The sequence below is a fragment of the Parasteatoda tepidariorum genome, chromosome 5 (genome assembly GCF_982258835.1).
Source record: "Parasteatoda tepidariorum strain Cologne lab strain chromosome 5, Ptep-v5.0, whole genome shotgun sequence".
NCBI classification, from domain to species: Eukaryota; Metazoa; Arthropoda; class Arachnida; order Araneae; family Theridiidae; genus Parasteatoda; species Parasteatoda tepidariorum.
This window is the reverse complement of record NC_141759.1, coordinates 71850943-71870052: the sequence shown is the minus strand read 5'-3', so window position 1 is coordinate 71870052 and position 19110 is coordinate 71850943. Positions and strand designations below refer to the sequence as shown.

Genomic DNA, 19110 nt, shown 5'->3' with positions numbered 1-19110 from the left:
CATGCACAAAAGTTGTTTTGTTCGAATAATAATCTCAATAACATTTCAATAATTAGTTAAATATTTCCTGAAAGAAAAAACTTACATCTTATTCGGCATCTAAATAAGAACACACATCAAGAGTTATGTTTGCAAAGAACAGTTCATAAAGTTAGAGCCTCTATTAATCGTTTCTCAAGGGAACATTTATTATTAACAATAGATAAGGGAAAACGACGAATGCGGGTCAACTTAAAATTATCAAATTATGACAGGTAAATGTATGAAAATTAATAAATTTACAATAAGTATAAAAAATTTCAATTGAAAAAAAGATATACTCCGAGCAAAAATATTTAAGATGAGAAGGAGGAATAAATAAATCTATGTATTTGTTTAAAATATTTGGAAACCTTGGTTCTCTTTCTTCTCAGCGCTATACTCTATTGCAAGTTAAGAAAAAACCATCATCTCTATGGAGAGAGCCTGGTTGCATCTAAGTGCATGCCAAATGGATGCCAAGTTCCCATTGCGAACGCATATCAATATCGCCGACAACACTATCGTTGTACAGTCTTCTTTTTGATTACTTGCTTTCTTAAATAGTGTGAAAGGAATAAAACAAAACTTATTGGGGAAAAAAATGTTTTTTTGTCGTAAATTCCTATAGTTGTATCATATTTAAATAATACTTTCTATTCGCGTTTAAAGAAACGGATGGAATAATAATTATTATTTTTTCCTGCAAGCGATTTTCTTTTACAGCGAAGCAAAAGAAAACTCTTTATCTTGAATTTGATTTGTTAAGAATATGGCAGCATAAGACGCACTCTTTCTAGTGGTCCAATCAAATCCAATGCTCTTGCTACGTCATATAGTCATTTTTTTCTGAGAACGAATATTCTCATTATTCATTGAAATGTGTCACCAAGTCTAGGATTACAGTAAGACTACGAAAATATTACTTTTTTGTTTTTAATAATTCTATGATATATATCGTGAAAAATGGTACGAGTTAAATTTCTGCCTGACGTGTTTTACTTTTAAAAGCTTTTATATTGTTTTAAAAGCATATTTGCAAATGTAATAAAACGGGTCTATGTGCAGTTGCAGATGATTTCTTTAATCCAGTGTTTTCCAAACTTATGACTTTTGTGTACCCTTTCTAAATTTTTCGTAACGCTGTGTACCACTAATAAAAAAATGAATGTATTTTTTTACTATAAAAAAATTTCACAAAAGTTAAAAATCACAACTGGCTGTTGACACAAATTATTAACTGTTAACTCTGAAAAAAATAGCCAATAGAAAAATAAGTAATCGTAAATTTTAATGGCTAGCTTTGTTTTTAAACAAAATTTTTTGAAATTTTCGTTTGTTGCAAGATATTTCGTATAAGAACGCGTACCCCTGCTAAACTGTTCCCGTACCCCTGGGGGTACGCGTACCACACTTTGGGAAACACTGCTTTAATCCTATAGAACAATGGTCCTTTTTTTTTTAACTTGCAACGGAGTATAACAATAAATTTTCTACATTGGTTTCAGATTGCTGTTCTTCTGAAAATTCATGTGAGTGCAAAACGTTCCTCATTGTTGTTAAGGCTCTAAGGCCTTCCGCAAATGTTTACTCTGATTGGTTGTGCAAAGTTCGGTCTTCATCGGCATCACTTTGCATTTCTCCAGCTTCTGCAACCATTTATTAAACCGATAACACATCACAAGCTTCAACATTTTTATCCAACTTGTTGCTTGAGGCGTTTTACCCAAACTGTGACAAATCCCCAATTTTCTCCATTATAGCATAAGAAGATACTATTTTTCTTCTCTAAACAAATTAATTTAATTTTTTTTCGGATGTGAGTAGAATTTCTGATTGATAGAAACGGGAATCAGCTAGTTTCAAAAACGAGGAAGGAGTATTATTAACATGGTAAGAATAACTTTTGTGACTGAACCGTTGAGACAATATATACGGGAAAATGAAAGACGCGGAAACCATGGATTGAGATTCAACTTTATAACATTCTTGTTATTATTTAATATCGTTTTTGACAATTAATTTTATTACCTATGCATTACTGAAATAAGCCTCTGTGCTAAAAAATACATTTGCACAAAGAATAACTAAATTAACATGCTTATAATGAATTAATATATTTCTTGACAGTAAATTATACATTGCCAATCTAAGCCAATGCTTTAGGAAATATTTGTACAACGTTCATAATACATAGTTCATAATTTTCATATACTTAATTTAAAAACCAACTGATATCATAACTGCAAAATCAGTAATAAATTAAATCTGAAGAAACAAATAACTGACAGTGACTAGACAACAGCATGGAAAATGTTTACTTAGTTATACTTCGTCTTATGTGGATTTTATAGTGCTTTAAACATTCATTGAAAAGTGGCTATAATATTGAAAATGTTTGGAAAGAGCTTAACTCAGTAAAACTAAAGTCACACTTCTTAAATTTTTTTAAATTTTTTAAACTCGATTAAAAAAATTTAAGCAATTGAAAGAAATAAAAGCATCAATAAAAATAATAAAACCTATATGATCAATAATTCAACGTACTTGAGTTTTTACTGTCAAGTCAGAATTCAATTGTTAATGACTGCATAATTCAGTGTACAGTGCGCAAAATAAAAATTGGATCACCCAAAATTACTTTTGAACGGATTTTCACGTTCTAGGATTCAATCTGAAAGAGGTTTGAAGAGATGACTTTAAATATGCTGATTAATTCGTGCAGACGATATTCTAAGTTACGAAATCAGAGGCAAAAACATACTTTCTCTGAATAAACATACCTTTTTTTCAATGGATTCGGATATCTAACCCCCAAAATATAGTGTACATAAATTTAGTTGTTAAAATATTTTATTGAAAACTTGAATGAGAATAGAGATTTTACGTCGGAAATATGTAATTTTGTGCTACGTGCTATGGAAAAGATGAAGAAAAAAAGCATTTTTTTCTGTTTTAATGTGATTTATTCAATTATTTAGATTGTCAAATACAACAATACATTTCAAAGAGGTGCTGCCAAGCGAAGCAAGCTTGGTTCGTGAAACGAATCATATAAAATTTCGTAGCAATTTTTGAGGGCAAGCGAGCGTTATCATTTATTATAATACTTTTGAAAGAATATCAAACTAAGTTATTGCCTGAGGAAATATATTTGTAAAAAGAATAATAAAAATAACATTCTTCCTCTTATTTTGTATATTTTCTGGTTGTAAATTTTACCATCAAAAATAAATCAGAAATTATTATTGTACTTGTAAATACATTTGCGTTAAGACAAATCAGAATGACATTTTCATTTTATATTTCTTTTCTGACTGTAAATTATACTATCAAAAGTGCGTTTTGAAAATAATTTGTAGCATTCGAAAACATAAATATACAAAGAATATCAAAATAACATTCCTAGTATTATTCAATTTATTTCATTAAAATAAACTTTACATTTGTTAAAACTTGTACTAAAAACTACATGCATGCTTTCACGCTACTACTGCATTAGTTTTATGAAATATATAGCTTTCTTTGTTTATTTTTCTGAAAAAGAAACAGACTAACAACATATTTTGTTCTAGAACTTTTTCGAAGTTTTTCTCATTTTTTCCCTTTGCTTATAATATTAACATAAATGCTTTAATGATTAGATTTTATTAAAAGAACAAAGTTTTTTAGAATTTTCTTCTGATAACAAAGAAAATTATTTTGGCTACTAACTCTTATCACGCAAAAAGTTTAGTTTTGATAAACAATTTTGCAAAAAGAGTTAAAATGTTCCGTATTTTGTTTTTCTTTAACTTCGAAGTATATTATTTGAACGGATAATTTTTCAAACTTTTGAAAGTAAGCAATTTATTTATTAATTTGCAAGTTTATCTGGTTGCATTTACAATTTAACTTAAGAGTAATTAAAAATATAAGTATCATTAATTAATTATGTGTCTGCGGTACTTATCGAATCTACGCTATAAAAATAGGAAATGTTTAATTGATATCAAAAATTTGTGTTTATAACTTCTAAGTATATTAGTTAAAACCAAAAAAGCAATTAAGTTATTCAGCGTTTTGTCTCGACAAATGATGCAAAAAAAAAGCATATTAATAAATCTTTAATTGGAAACAATGTGTATTGGAATTTATCTAAACATTTTTGCATATCTAAAAAAATTGCTGAGATTGAAAAATAAAATTTCTTCACCTACAAAAAAGCTTGGTCAAAACTGTCAGAATGTGGTAAAATTTACTGTTTGTTTGACTCTAGGAGGGAGGGGGGTCAATTGTAACAGGGTACGATTGTAACAGAGCAAAAATTTCGAGTGTCAGGTTCTAGATTTGGTTCCTAGGTGGCGCACAAGGTGTATTTAACAAATCTATATGTACACCTCTGCTGGCAACCATTTTTTATGTACTTTTGAAAGAGTTGTATTACAAAAGATATTTTCACGCTGCGTAAGTACTTTTTTTGGTATTAGAATAATATATTGTAACAAAATAATTCTGTTTAAACAAATAAAAATTATTAACCGAATATGTAAGTGGACACTTTAATTAGCATTTCTAAAAAAAAAGATTAGTTTTGTTAATTAACTAGCATTGTTTTTAACAAATGAAGCTGAAATGGCGTCTTGGGGACGATTGTAACAGCTGAAAATAAATAATCTTATGTTTACAAACCATTACTTAACTCTTCAAGAACCACCAATAGTTTCCTATATCATTTGTGTTATGTTCTATATCATTTTTATTTGTCACCTTTCACAGCAAAAATTAAAATTTCTAACCCCTTAACGTAAAAAGTTTAACCTTTTAGGTCTCTACTCATTATTATTTTTACTCCTAAGATATCACTACTATTTTGATCAATAAAAAAATATATCACAACTATGATAATATGTATAATTAACTATGTTTTAGTTGAATTTATGAACTGTTACAATTTACCCCGTAAGTGGGGACAATTATAACAAGTGCACGACTGTCCAAAATTGTTAATAACTATTATAATAAAATTTAAAATAAGGTATTTTTTTTCCTAGTAGAGGATAGTCTACTTTACTCGTCTGTCAATTAATACTAATAATATATTGGATTTTTTGTTAGTTAAAAATAGTTAAGTACAAAATGTTACAATTGGCCCTACTCTCTCTACTGAAACGTCAAAAAATATGGTAATTTTTACCAAGCGCTTTGGTAATGATTTTGGTAAAATTAACAATAAAATATCGTTTTATAACATGTGTTGAAATTTGGTAAAAGTAGTAAAGTTTGATAAATTTATCATAATACCTCAGAACATTGCATTAAAACTGTTTATTCGGTTAAATTTACTTTTTAGTTTTGAATTTGTTACTAAATGTGTGGTAATAAAAATCGTAATTTTGAAGACCAGAATTTCCGATAAGCCATTACCGTATGAGCTAAAAACCTATCAAAGTTAAAATGTTCTATATATTGGTTTTATTTCAAGAATTATGCTTTTTTTAATCAAAAATGTCTGATAAATGTTCCGTATGGTACGTAAATTTTGCCAGAAAGTTTTTGCAATGCATCTACTTACTTGTGCGACTTTGTTGAGAGACAAAAGTTAACTTGAAAATACGAAACAAAAATGTTCTAGAATCAGTATATGAGATGAATTTATTTAGAGGTATTTCAAAATCACAGGCGTTTTTTTTCTTGTTCTTAAAATTTATCTCATTTTCAGAATTTATTATTTGATGCTAAATAAGTCTTATACCTATATATTAATGAACTATAATTAACTTTAAAAGTTTATGGTAGCAATAACTGACACTTTTGTATAGCTATTTATGCCCTTATGTGCCAAATCAAAGTTTTTCTTTGCTATAATAAATAATAATTTATAGTGCAATATTAAATAAAAATATAAATTACAGAAATCTTTTGTTTTAAAGAACGTTATTTTTTGCCAAGAAACTGTCTTTAGAATAATATCTTGTAAACAAACCAAAATTATTGCGATTATTATTATACTAAAGAGCTGATTCAATTAATGAAAATTACTTAATCTTATTCAATAAATTATGAAATATCAAAATTAAAAGTTAAAATTTTAAAATAAAATTTTGGTTCAAATAAATTTAAATATTGAATTAAGGTCAAAAGCTAATACCAAACATTGGTTAGCTCTGACCAGTCTTAATTTTGAATTAAAAACACTATCAGAACATAATATCTAACATCTAAATTAGTATCTAAAACATCCAATACATAAAACAGTTCAATGAATTTAATTAATATTAATATAATTTTTTTTTATTTAGTGAGGAAATTACACAATTGAAATTGCAAATTAAATAATTTGAAAAGATCTTTTAAGTCTGTATATTTTTAGTGAAAACTAAAGCTAGAAAAACACGAACATTTTTAATCGAGAAAGCGAAGGCCACATTAGTTTTTTTTCCTGCTAAAACACAACGACTAAGCCGACCCCCGTTCACGCCTTGTTCAACTAGATGTGATCAATCATATTTTTCATCGAGATCCAATCGATAGTGTCCTCCCACGCAAATGGATAATTACGTCACTTCCTCTTGAAGACTTTTTTTCAAATCACATTTCTTTCAGACTTCTAACTGTCTGAAAGGTGTAAAAATATTAAAATATGCCAGTTTGTGATCAAAACAGCAAGATTTTATTATATATATTTGAGAGATTACTCCATTCCACGGAAAATTATTGTTGCTTTAGTCTGGACAGCTGTGTCATTACTAAGTATCAGTTATTTCAGTTTTTTTTTGTAAGCAGCCATTTTTTGTATATTCAACAATGAAAGTTTTTTGTTAGTAAAAAAAATCATTTTTGTTACTAAACATTTTTGATAGTAAGCCGGTTTATATTGTTGCGTTAAAAGTAAAGTAACAAAGGAAATTAAAATAAAATATAAGTGTGCTTAAGCAACTAAAATTTCAGAAAATGAATTTTTATTTCTGTTTGAATGTAGCCTATTCCTTAAATTACCCTAAAATTATTAACTTTTTTTTTCTGGGTAAAAGATGGAATCGTTGGAAGTGTCGTATGTTTAGTTCTACCAATTATAGTTGATGTTGAATATTAGGTTACCATTAATTAGTCACTCGACTTTTGTCCCAATCACTTAACACTGGAAAAATCGAACAGTGCTGTATACGTAGAAGGACCGAAAGAGGCAGTCTGGCCTTTCCCGGATTGTTTGTTTGTAGATCAATTAGACATCCAAAATCTTATAACATTATCATATACACCAAAGAGCCATTACATTATGACCAGCCTGCTAATAACAAGTAGGAACACCTTTAGCCCTCAAAACTGCTTGCACCCGCCGTGACATTGATTCCACAAGGTGCTGATAGGTAGTCTGAGATATCTGGTACGAAGCGCTAACCAACTGGTCCTGCTATTCCCTCACATTGCTAGGGGGTAGCGTGGCAACACGAATTTAGGTTTCCAAATAGGACCACAAATGCTCTATTGGATTAAGGTCAGGTGAATTTGGAGGCCAAGACATCACTTAAAAGTCACTGGAATGTTCCTCGACGATTCAACCCTTATGGCATGGTGCATTATCCTGTTGGTAAACATCATCCCCCTCAGGAAAAACTGTTGCCATGAATGGGTGAACCTGGCCTGCAACTATGTTCAAGTAGCTTACAGAAATCAGGGATTGTTCTATGAGAATTATGGGTCCTAATGTGCCCCATGAAAACCTTGTTCCTGGGCGAGAAACCATGAAAATCTGGTCGAGCCCATTGTTATAGATGGAGGGTGGTCATAATGTAATGGCTCTTCGGTGTATAATAATTATATTAATGTAATAATTATATAATATCATATATAAAAATTATATAATAATTATATAATATATATATAATAATTATATAATATCATATATAATTTAATAAGAAAGCTATTAGAGACTCAGTCATCAAAATTGTATGGTGTTTTATTCGATTTCATAGACGAAAATATTTGATTAAACGGAGCACTGATTTTTCTATTGATAATTTTTTTCTCAGATAATTGGTTTTTCTTTTCTCTGTGGATAGTAATTGAATAAAAGTTAAAATACGTTTGTTGTTTTTAATGAAATTGGGGAACCTTATACCTACTAAAGAGTACCTTATACCTAAATCTAAAATAGGTTATGGAGTACCTATTGAAATACTCAGGCCCCTATTTTTGAAAAGTCAGAAATAGACTTATTCTTCTCCTTAGACCTCCTACGATTATAACCCAAGATCCGTCTGAGGATAAATTACGTCAGGACTGTGGTCGGTGCAAGCCGAGTGTGGAATTCTTATCGAATTCGAACCGAGTTCACCTGATTGGAAGGCGAACGCATTTGGAAAACGCATTTGGGAAAAAATACGTAGCAGTTTACATGTCCAGCACTCACTTCAGTTTTATGGCGATCTGTGAATAAATTCCTGTGGCCACTTATCGATGTAAAAGTAGTCGAAGCAAATGTATCGTATGTGTTATGTAGTTGTCGAAGCAAAAAGTGCACTGTTGGACACTTGTTAAGAACGTATGATAATAGCAACGATACAAGCCACAAAATTGAAGGTAGGAAAATTAGCATACGTGCGAGATACAGTAAGACGTATTTTCCATCTGCAAAGTTTGGGTTGTTGAAATAGTTTACCAAAGGACAGCGCTGATAAGAGAAATAAAGGATTTGACGTATGTTTGGTGTTATTTGTTGAAAATCAAACTTTTGTGAAAGACTACCAACGGACGAACTTGCAAGTTTCGATGTGTCTTTCCGACATCAATTAGGGGATTTTACGCGTGGTCATATTATCGTTAAGATTGAAGAAAGCCGAAAAATAACAGTTGTTGCCAAAGGTTTAGGCGTCAATCACGGTGTTACTTCAAGGGTTTGGAAATGATTTCAAACAACTGAAATGTATAGTAAACGTCAATAAGGAGGCTGTGTTCCATGTAAGACGCTTGCAGAATGCAGGTACATGGTGCTATTGACAAAAAAGGTGTCTTTGGAGTACAGCCAGTTAGGTAGCAAATCAATTACCGTTTGCTACTAGCAAGCGAATCTCCCGAAAAACTATAGCCTGACGCTTGCAAGCAAGAGGACTGCACGCCATTCGATCTGTTATGTGCATGCCATTGTCCAGACGTCACCATAGCGCCCGTTTGCAATGGTGTCTTCACCATCGCAGTTGGAGCAAAGAGGAATGTGCTTACGTACTATTTTCAGATGAGAGTAGATTCGGTCTCTCGTCTGATTATCGACGTCAAATGATCTGGCGTTATAGTCGATCAAACGTAAAAAAGACAGATATCCAACATGGTACGGGCGAGGATAATAATTAATGTTCGTACCCCCTCTATGTTCTTCCAACTGGAGCTATGACAGGCCAACGCAACATTAATAATATTCAGTTTCACCTTATGACAAAGATAAACTTGTTTTATGGGCGACAATTCAACATGTTATCGAACAGTCGCTGTCGTAGAGTGTGTACAGAACGAAGATATATAAACACCTAGTATGGCAAGACCTTCTTCCAGATTTAAACCCCATTGAAAATGTGTGGAATGATTTTGTGAGGAGGGTGGCTAGTCCAGGTTACCCTGCCACTCTCATTCTCATCATCGAGGGCACCTTCATTTTTGCACTGACAAAGGAATGAGACAAATTGTTCCAACAGCTGCTGTATACTGTTGTGCAAAGCATGTGACGACGTTGTGAAACTTGCTTTGCCCTCCATGATAACCATGCCCTTTATTGACATCTTACTCCAGGATACCTACAAATAGTATTTGCCTTTTTTCCATCTTGAGGTTTTCAGCAGAAAACAACTATTTAGTTCCTTGAACATATTTCAAACCTTCTGGGTTACACAGCAGAATAAATTATCTCATTTTTTTAAATATCCTAACATTCTTGCATTCTTATACTTCATTTGACATTTAACCACGCTTAATTTTTGATGCGCTATGCAGCCATTTGTCCTTCGTTCTTAGCAATTGTCCAGCAGTGTAATATATTTTTGACTATCATCACTATTTTGTAATAAATTATGCATTATAATAATAATAATAATAATAATAATAATAATAATAATAATATATATATATATATATATATATATATATATATATATATATATATATATATATATATATATATATATATATATATATATATATATATATATATATATATATATATATATATATATATATATATAATATGTATATATATATATATATATATATATGTATGTATGTATGTATGTATGTATGTATGTATGTATGTATGTATGTATGTATGTATGTATGTATGTATGTATGTATGTATGTATGTATGTATGTATGTATGTATGTATGTATGTATGTATGTATGTATGTATGTATGTATGTATGTATGTATGTATGTATGTATGTATGTATGTATGTATGTATGTATGTATGTATGTATGTATGTATGTATGTATGTATGTATGTATGTATGTATGTATGTATGTATGTATGTATGTATGTATGTATGTATGTATGTATGTATGTATGTATGTATGTATGTATGTATGTATGTATGTATGTATGTATGTATGTATGTATGTATGTATGTATGTATGTATGTATGTATGTATGTATGTATGTATGTATGTATGTATGTATGTATGTATGTATGTATGTATGTATGTATGTATGTATGTATGTATGTATGTATGTATGTATGTATGTATGTATATATATATATATATATATATATATATATATATATATATATATATATATATATATATATATATATATATATATATTCATACAGTGGTGGCAAAAAGTGTGGTGGACATTTTCAGAAAGGTTTCATGTTTTTCAACTTTGTGTACTTGTAGAATATATTAATTTTCACTTAAATATAAATGTTTATTTATCAAATTGAAGGTAAGTTAATGTAAAATTGAATAACAAAAACGGAATTAAAATATATGTATTACAAAAAAAGTTATGCTCATTTTAGCAGAACAAACAAACACAAATCGTTTTGAATAAGGACTTGTTTTGTAATAAAAGCGTACTAGCCAATCACAAACACTGTTCTCAGGACCAATCAAGTGTCTGTAACTATAGTTTTGGTGATTTGGATGGTAAAAGTGTTATTGTTACGGAAATATTTTGCGGAATGATGCATACTAGTACAATTAAATAGAGTATTGCTGTTTTTGAATATTTAAAGTCCTTTTTTTAATTAAACTAATTTTAAACAATGTCATTAACAAGAAGAACTGATTGGACATCTACAAAAAGAAGCCGAATTGTCATATTGAGAGAAAAAGGCCTTTCTTATGCTGAAATTGCAAGACAAGTTGGTGGTTCAGTGACTTGTTCTGGTGTACGAAAGTTCTGCTCACGTTATGAAAAAAGGAAATCAGTGGAAAATAAAGCTAAATCAGGCCCAAAAAATGCACATGTGCTACTGCCGAGATATAAATTAAACGGCTATGCCTTCAAGATAGAAAAATTTCATCAATGCGATTAGATGTGAAATGAATGCAGCGGGTATTGCAGTATGTTCAAGTAGGGTAGAGTAGGTGAAGCACATTGCATTGAAGAAACTACAAAAAACCCTACAAATGTCATGATTTGGGCATGTATGTTTGCAGATGGTGTGGGCCGAATTCAAGTGATTGATGGATCCTGAATGCCAAAAAATACATTGAAATTGTCCTGAAACAAAAATTGATATCTTCCATCACGGATCTCTTCCCCAACGACGAAACATTTATTTTTCAGCAGGATTCAGCTCCATGCCACACAGCAAAAGTATGCAAAGCATGGTTTCAAAATAAAGGCATAGATATATTACCATGGCCAGGAAACAGCCCCGATCTCAATCGAATTGAAAATTTGTGGTGACGCTTGAAAATTCTTGTACGAAAAAAACGTCCATCCAATAAAAGACAACTTGTTGAAGCTATAAATGATTCTTGGTACCATTTGATTACAAAAGATGAACTCCAAACACTCGTTCACTCGATAAAAAGACGCTGTAAAACTGTCTTAAATATAAGGGTTATCCTACTAAGTATTATTGTGTAAGTATCACTTCAAAAAAATGCAAATCTAAGATAGATCTTACTATTAGTTGCATAACTTTTTTTGCAATACAGATATTGTAATACTGTGTTTATTATTAAATTCTACATTAAATTACCTTCAATTTGATATCTGAACGTTTGTATTTAAGTGAAAATTAATATATTTTACAAGCACAGGAAACTTTCAAAAAATGTCCACACTTTTGGTCACCACTGAGTATATATATATATATATATATATATATATATATATATATATATATATATATATATATATATATATATATATATATATATATATAGCCAGATAGTGTATAGTTCTAGTTAAAGTGCATTTCTGTACTATTTTTTACTACCATTTCATGATTTTACATTAAATATCCGTTACATACTATTATCTATCATATCTATTTCACACAAATGAATATTGTCGCTTCCTGTTATGTAAAACAGTTCAGATGTAAAAGTTAAAGATTTATATGAGCGATTGTTTATATGTGTCGCTTTGCACATGTAATATTTTACTTATCAAGCCTTTAGGTTGCGTTATTCAATAGTGATATCCTGTCCGTAATTGTAATGATTTTCCAAATTTGTCCTTTTTTTATCTATTTATTAAACATAACAATAGGAACACTAAACATAAACACAAATAAACATAAAATTTTCCTGATTATGCATTATATATTCAAATCGGATTTTTCCGATTCCACGAGATGTTTATCTCGCCAGTTCAAGTTTCATTCTGATTGAATTCTCCCTCGGTTAGGGAAGACGCCTAGTAGAAATCCCTTTCATGGGGATTTAACCTTATTCGTGGCTTGAGTTGCCACATCCTCCCGCCCCGAAAGAGAGTTCAAAAACAATTTACAAATAGAATTTAAGATTATACAATACTACATTAAACTACCAAATTAACAATTCACGACATAAATAATGAATCATACAAAAATTTATGAAAACAATATCAGCAAAAAAATCATAAATTCGAATTAGAATAAAGACAGTCACTTATTCATAATCAACTTGTAATTTGTTACTCACTCATTTGATGCAATTTCTAAATTATACAATAACTGTACTGGGCGTCTTATGACCCCTGAAGACGTTTTCACAGAGACTGATCTTACCTTGCCATCTCGACCCTTGTGGCATTCAAGAATTCTTCCTAACTTCCAAAGTTGTCTTGGTATTTTCTCGTCACCTATTAAAACTATATCATTTACATTAAATTCAATGTTTACATTTACATATTTGTTGAAATTTGCACCTTTTAACAGAAGAAGATATTCCTTTTTCCATCTTTTCCAAAAATTATTCAGAATTTTTTCCCTATACAAAAATCTTTTAATCAAATCCCTTTTACCTTTAAATAATTCAAAATTTGCATTACCTGACCAATTAGGTAAAGCTGTTAATCTTCTTCCAGTTAAAAAGTTAGCAGGAGTGAGAGGGAATGGTTCATTAGGTTCATTATAAACATATGTTAATGGACGCGAATTAATTATAGCTTCAATTTCTGCCAAAATAGTCTGCAATTCTTCAAATGAAACAAATGATTTCCCTAAAATTTTCTTTAATGCGATTTTTGTTATTCGAACCATTCTCTCCCAGTATCCTCCCCACCATGCAGCACGTTCAACGATGTACTGCCACTCAATACCCCTTTTGCTAAAATAGTTCTGAACTTCGAGTTCATTAATGTTCATGTATAGTCTCTTGAGTTCAATGTCAGCACTTTTAAAAGTTAAAGCATTATCAGAGTTTACAATCCGGCAAATGCCTCTTCTGGAGATAAATCGTCTGAATGACAAAAGAAAATGTTCTGTACTTAAATTCGACACAACTTCTAGGTGTACTGCTCGCGTTACAGCGCATGTAAATAATGCGATGTAAATTTTATCATGGTCCTTTGAGTACACAGGACCAGCAAAGTCTATGCCTACAACTTCAAATGGGTTGGCTTCACAAGTTCTATTTGCAGGTAATGGAGCAACTACCTGAATTCCATGTTTAACTTTATATCGTCTACACTTAAAGCACTTATTCAAACAAGTTTTTACAGCTTGCCTCCCTCGGATTATCCAAAATCGTTCTCTCAATTGTGTAAGTGTATCCGAAACACCAGAGTGACACAAGTTTTTATGTTCTTTAAATATTAAGAGTTCTGTAAATTTTGTCTTATTTGGGATAATAATTGGGTGCTTTGATTGAACATCGAAATCTGAATTTTGTAACCTTCCTTTTAAGGCCATTAAATCATCAGCTGACAAAATTGGATTTAAATCGTATAATTTCGAATTTGGATGTATGGGACTATTGTTTTTTAAATCCAGGTATTCCCTTTCAAATTCAATTCGTTGCACAACTTTAATCCAGTAAGTTTCCGCGTTGGTTAGTTCACTCGCTGTGATGGCTCCTATTCTCTTTTCGTGCGCTGTCTTGCAGTTATGAATGAAACGAAATATGTATCCTGTAATTCTGAGAACTTTGTTTAGGTCACTATAATTATCAAGATTCAGTAACGGCTGAATAGATACAGTTCTTAAATGTAAAGTTACAATTTTTCGTCTCTCTCCTACAACGTTATGCAAGTCAGGACAAGAGGCGCTTTCATAGTAAGGGATATTCCTTTCTTTTAGCCATGGAGGTCCCGATAACCAAAGAGTATCGTTTAAAAGAGCTTGAGCATTCATTCCTCGTGTAAGTTTATCTGCAGGGTTATCTTTTCCGCTACAATGATGCCAATGATCCGGATTGGTTTTTTCCTTTATTTTTATCACTCTGTTTCTAACAAACTGCTTCCAATCATCGGATTGTCCTTTGATCCAGTGTAGGCAAATTGTAGAATCTGTCCAGTAAAATATTCTTTTCTCATTTAACTTAGAGAAAGTGTCTTTAAGATAACTTCCAATTTTTGCGGAAATTAATGCTCCCATCAGCTCTAACCTCGGTAAAGTAAGCTTCTTTAAAGGGGCTAGGCGAGATTTAGACATTATAAAGCTCGTAATATTGTTCATCCGGAAATAAGCTACAGCCCCATAACACTTAGGACTTGCGTCGGAAAAAATATGAATCTCTAATGACTCCCAATCCAGTTCTTCGAAATATTGCCTAGGTATTTCCAAGTTTCGAATTATCTTTAATTCGTTATACCAATCAAGAAATGTGTCCTTTATTTCAGTGGGAATACACTCATCCCATGAAATGCCTTTTTCCCAAATCTGTTGTAACAAAAGCTTTATTCTAATACTGAAGGGGTTCATTAGTCCAATGGGATCAAAAAGCATACCGCATGCTGCCAAGATAATTCGTTTAGTTATCGCCTTGCACAATCTCAGATTTTCAAACTGTCGAATGTCGAATCTAATGTTGTCCTCAACATTGTTCCAGATAAGTCCCAAAATCTTTAAAGGTACGCCTAGTTCTTGAGATGCTTCTCGGCAATCTATAAAAGCTTGTTTCCATGCTTCGCTAAGAATCGGAGAATTTGTTGTCCATCTACGTAGATTCATGCTAGCTTGTCCAAGAATAAATATCATCTCCTTACTCAAACGAAAGGCATCCTGCACGTTAGAAGTTCCGTCGATCATATCATCTACATAGAGTTCATGGAGCATTTCACACGCTTCACCGTAGTCTTTGCGATATTTCTCTATGTGTAATCTTATTGTTGCTGACAACAAAAATGAACTACACTTAACTCCAAATGTAACCCTTTTGTATCGAAGAGTTTGGATATTGTGATTGCTGAGATCGAGATTAGGACCCTTTTCTTTTATCCACAAAAATTTTAAAAATTCTCTATCTTGTTCTGCGATCCCTACTTCCAAATATGCACGCTGAATGTCAGCGCAAATTGCAATTTTGTGCAATCTGAACCTCAAAATAATTTTTAGTAAATCCGGGTTTAAGTTTGGACCGCAATCTAAACAATCGTTTAATGACAATTCCCCTTTACCCTTTGAAGATCCATCGAAGACTACCCTAACCTTTGTACTGTCCTTTTGTTCGCGTACTACAGCGTGATGTGGGAGAAAATAACCTGTATTTATATTTTTATCCAAATCCATTTCTACCCTTTCAACAATTCCTTCCCTTACGTGCTCATTTAAGATCTCATCGTATTTTAAATATAATCCCTCATTTTTCTCGAATGTTTTGTTTAAACTAAATAAACGACGTTTTGCAATTTCATAATTACTATTCAATTCTCTATTATCCGCCCTCCATAATAATCGAGTTTCGTATCTTTTATTTGAATATGTCGTATTTTGTTCAAACGATTCCAAAATTTCTTTATCTGACGGAGATAGTTCTTTATCTGCATTTATCCCGATTGCTTCCAATGACCACAAATTCTTAATCCTATCACAATCTAATTCTTCATTTTCAACAAATAAATGATTGACTGGCACCTCCGGTGAATTGGATTCCTTATCCTGTCCTTGTAGTAAAGCTCCAAAAATACTATCCACTGCGATCAATCTTTTACTAATTCTTACGTTCCTTTCACCTAAAATTTGTGATATGTAATCCGAACCAATTAAAACATGTATTTTATTGGAGGTACTAACATCAGCTAATTCAATCCCCATTTCTATAGCAATATTTCTAACCCATTGTGACGGAATGCTAATTTGTGCCGAAGTAATCGAGTCAATTACCACCGCTTGTATTTTTATTTTTCGATTTGAATTTTTTATACTTTGTAATGTTAATTCGACCACATCATATGTGTGCTTTTCTGCGATTTCATTTCCGAATGTATAAATAATTAGTGATTCTTTATTAATCACTTCTAAATTTAATGACTCAGCTATTTCTCTTAAAACGAAAGATTTATTCGCCCCTCCGTCTAACATACAACGCAATTGAATATTAACTCCTTGTTTTGTTTTGCTTTCCGCCGAAAAAGTTTGCAATAAGATCGAATTAGAAGCGCTTCTCTTTATTTTATTTTCTTTAGAAGAAAGAGAAATCATAGACGATATAGCATTTTGAGTTTCTGGGATTCCCCCTTTCCCCCCTTGCACGGCGTCAACCGCTGGCGCCGAAACATTTTTTCTTTCATTATGTTCGTTCCCATTACAAATTAAAGAGTTATGAGAAGAAGAATTACACTGTTTGCATTTTTGATAATTCCTATCACAAAATTTACTTAAATGATTTTGAAAACATATAAAACATAAGCCCTTAGACATTAAAGCTTTTTTCTTCTCAAACACATTTAACAAGCAATCGTGACTCATATGATTTTTGGAACAGAAAATGCATTTTAAATTATTCACATGTCTATCAGAATAGGAAGTATTAAAGTTTCGCTTTGAATTGTAATTTGTTTTCGCGTAAGAGTCAAATTTATGAGGGTGTGAATATCGTTCTTCGACGTGTGTAGCTAAAACTGCTGCGCTAGATTTATTGCCCGAATAATCATTCCTTTTAGTGTTCGAATAATGAGGCCTATTAGGGTAACTTTGATCTGTTTTATTTTTAAATGAATAATCTCTAACAGTTGCATTTTTAGGATTCGCTAATAATAATGCTGCTTCTCTGCAATTTACCTCATCTTTAATAAATTGAAGCAACAAAGAAATATCGAATAATTCATCTGTTTTACGTTGCCGATTAAAATTTAAATTTAATTCCTCGGGTAATTTTTGTAGAATTACTGGGCATAGGAGATTACTATAAGTTCCTGCAGCTACTCCTAATGATTGTAAAGATCTAATTTGGATTTCTATTGCGTCATACATTTTTCTTAATCCAACAATATTATTACATGATTTAACAGGATCTATTAATAACAGTTTATGCATATGTGTTGACATTATAATATCAGTTCGCCCAAATCTATCTTTCAGCAATTGTATTGACGCGTCATAATTTTGATCCGTAAGTGAAAATCCCGATACTGCACTTAATGCAACTCCTCCTAGATAGGATTTTAGATATGTAAACTTTTCTATTTTCGATAATGAAGTATTATTGTGTATTGCAACTTCAAAAGAATTCCAAAAATCTAAAAAATAACTACAATCACCGTAAAAAGTTTGAATATTTAGTTTCGGGAGTTTGACAATATTTTTAGTTTCGTTATGTGGTACAAACTGAACAGAGTTATTTACATTTGCCGCGACATTAGTCTCGCTTATCTGAATTACACCTTGTGGTTTAACAATTAAATTTTCTAAATTCCTTTCTATTTTCGATTTCGCTTCAATACCCTTATCTTTATATTCTTCACTTAAATCTATTTCAGCTGCCATATCCTCTATTTCAATTTTTAACTGCACTTCATCATCAGCTTTAATTAAATCATTTAATTTTTCTGTGAGCTGAGATTTTAAGCTCAAAAGCTCATTCACTTTCATTTCTTTCGTGTATTCATTCGAAATTCCAATTCCTATTGTATTTTCTATCTTAGTTAAATGCTTACTAAATGAAATTCTTAACCTTTTTCGTTTTTCCTTAATTCGTTCTAAATCCATTTTATATATCAATAAATTGGAACAAAGAAAAATGGACCTACCTCAAATCTCAGCGTTTCACTATCTGAAGATATTTTCATCAAAAATATTTATTCCGTGCCAATTAATGAATGTTCGTAATTCATAGATTCCTCGTAATAGTTTCATAGATTCGTAATTTATAAATTACCACAATTTCCTAATTCCATACTATATCAAGTCCGGTGTCACCATGTAATATTTTACTTATCAAGCCTTTAGGTTGCGTTATTCAATAGTGATATCCTGTCCGTAATTGTAATGATTTTCCAAATTTGTCCTTTTTTTATCTATTTATTAAACATAACAATAGGAACACTAAACATAAACACAAATAAACATAAAATTTTCCTGATTATGCATTATATATTCAAATCGGATTTTTCCGATTCCACGAGATGTTTATCTCGCCAGTTCAAGTTTCATTCTGATTGAATTCTCCCTCGGTTAGGGAAGACGCCTAGTAGAAATCCCTTTCATGGGGATTTAACCTTATTCGTGGCTTGAGTTGCCACAGC

General features: G+C 31.1%; 2 protein-coding genes across 3 annotated transcripts in view; one reads left to right on the top strand and one right to left on the bottom strand.

The window, feature by feature from the left end:
• LOC107449790 (glutamate-gated chloride channel-like) overlaps positions 1–19110 on the top strand; it is a 457252-nt gene that overhangs the window by 89041 nt on the left and 349101 nt on the right. The gene's annotated exons all lie outside the window — the stretch shown is intronic.
• Positions 9549–18574, bottom strand: LOC147809501 (uncharacterized). The gene is made up of 5 exons (XM_087162851.1): positions 18127–18574; positions 14322–18018; positions 13477–14111; positions 13214–13287; positions 9549–9785 (listed from the first exon to the last, which is right to left on the bottom strand). The coding sequence occupies exons 1-5, from the start codon at positions 18572–18574 to the stop codon at positions 9549–9551; spliced, it is 5091 nt and encodes a 1696-aa protein (XP_087018977.1).

Bases quoted from the DNA above. Each gene is read 5' to 3' on its own strand.
- LOC147809501 (XM_087162851.1), bottom strand. From the start codon at position 18,574: ATGGATTTAGAACGAATTAAGGAAAAACGAAAAAGGTTAAGAATTTCA. The intron at 14,112-14,321 runs GTTACAAAATTC...CTTTAAGTGTAG, and splicing joins TTAATGGCCTTAAAAGGAAG to ACGATATAAAGTTAAACATG. The intron at 13,288-13,476 runs GTAATGCAAATT...TAGTTTTAATAG, and splicing joins AGCTTTACCTAATTGGTCAG to GTGACGAGAAAATACCAAGA.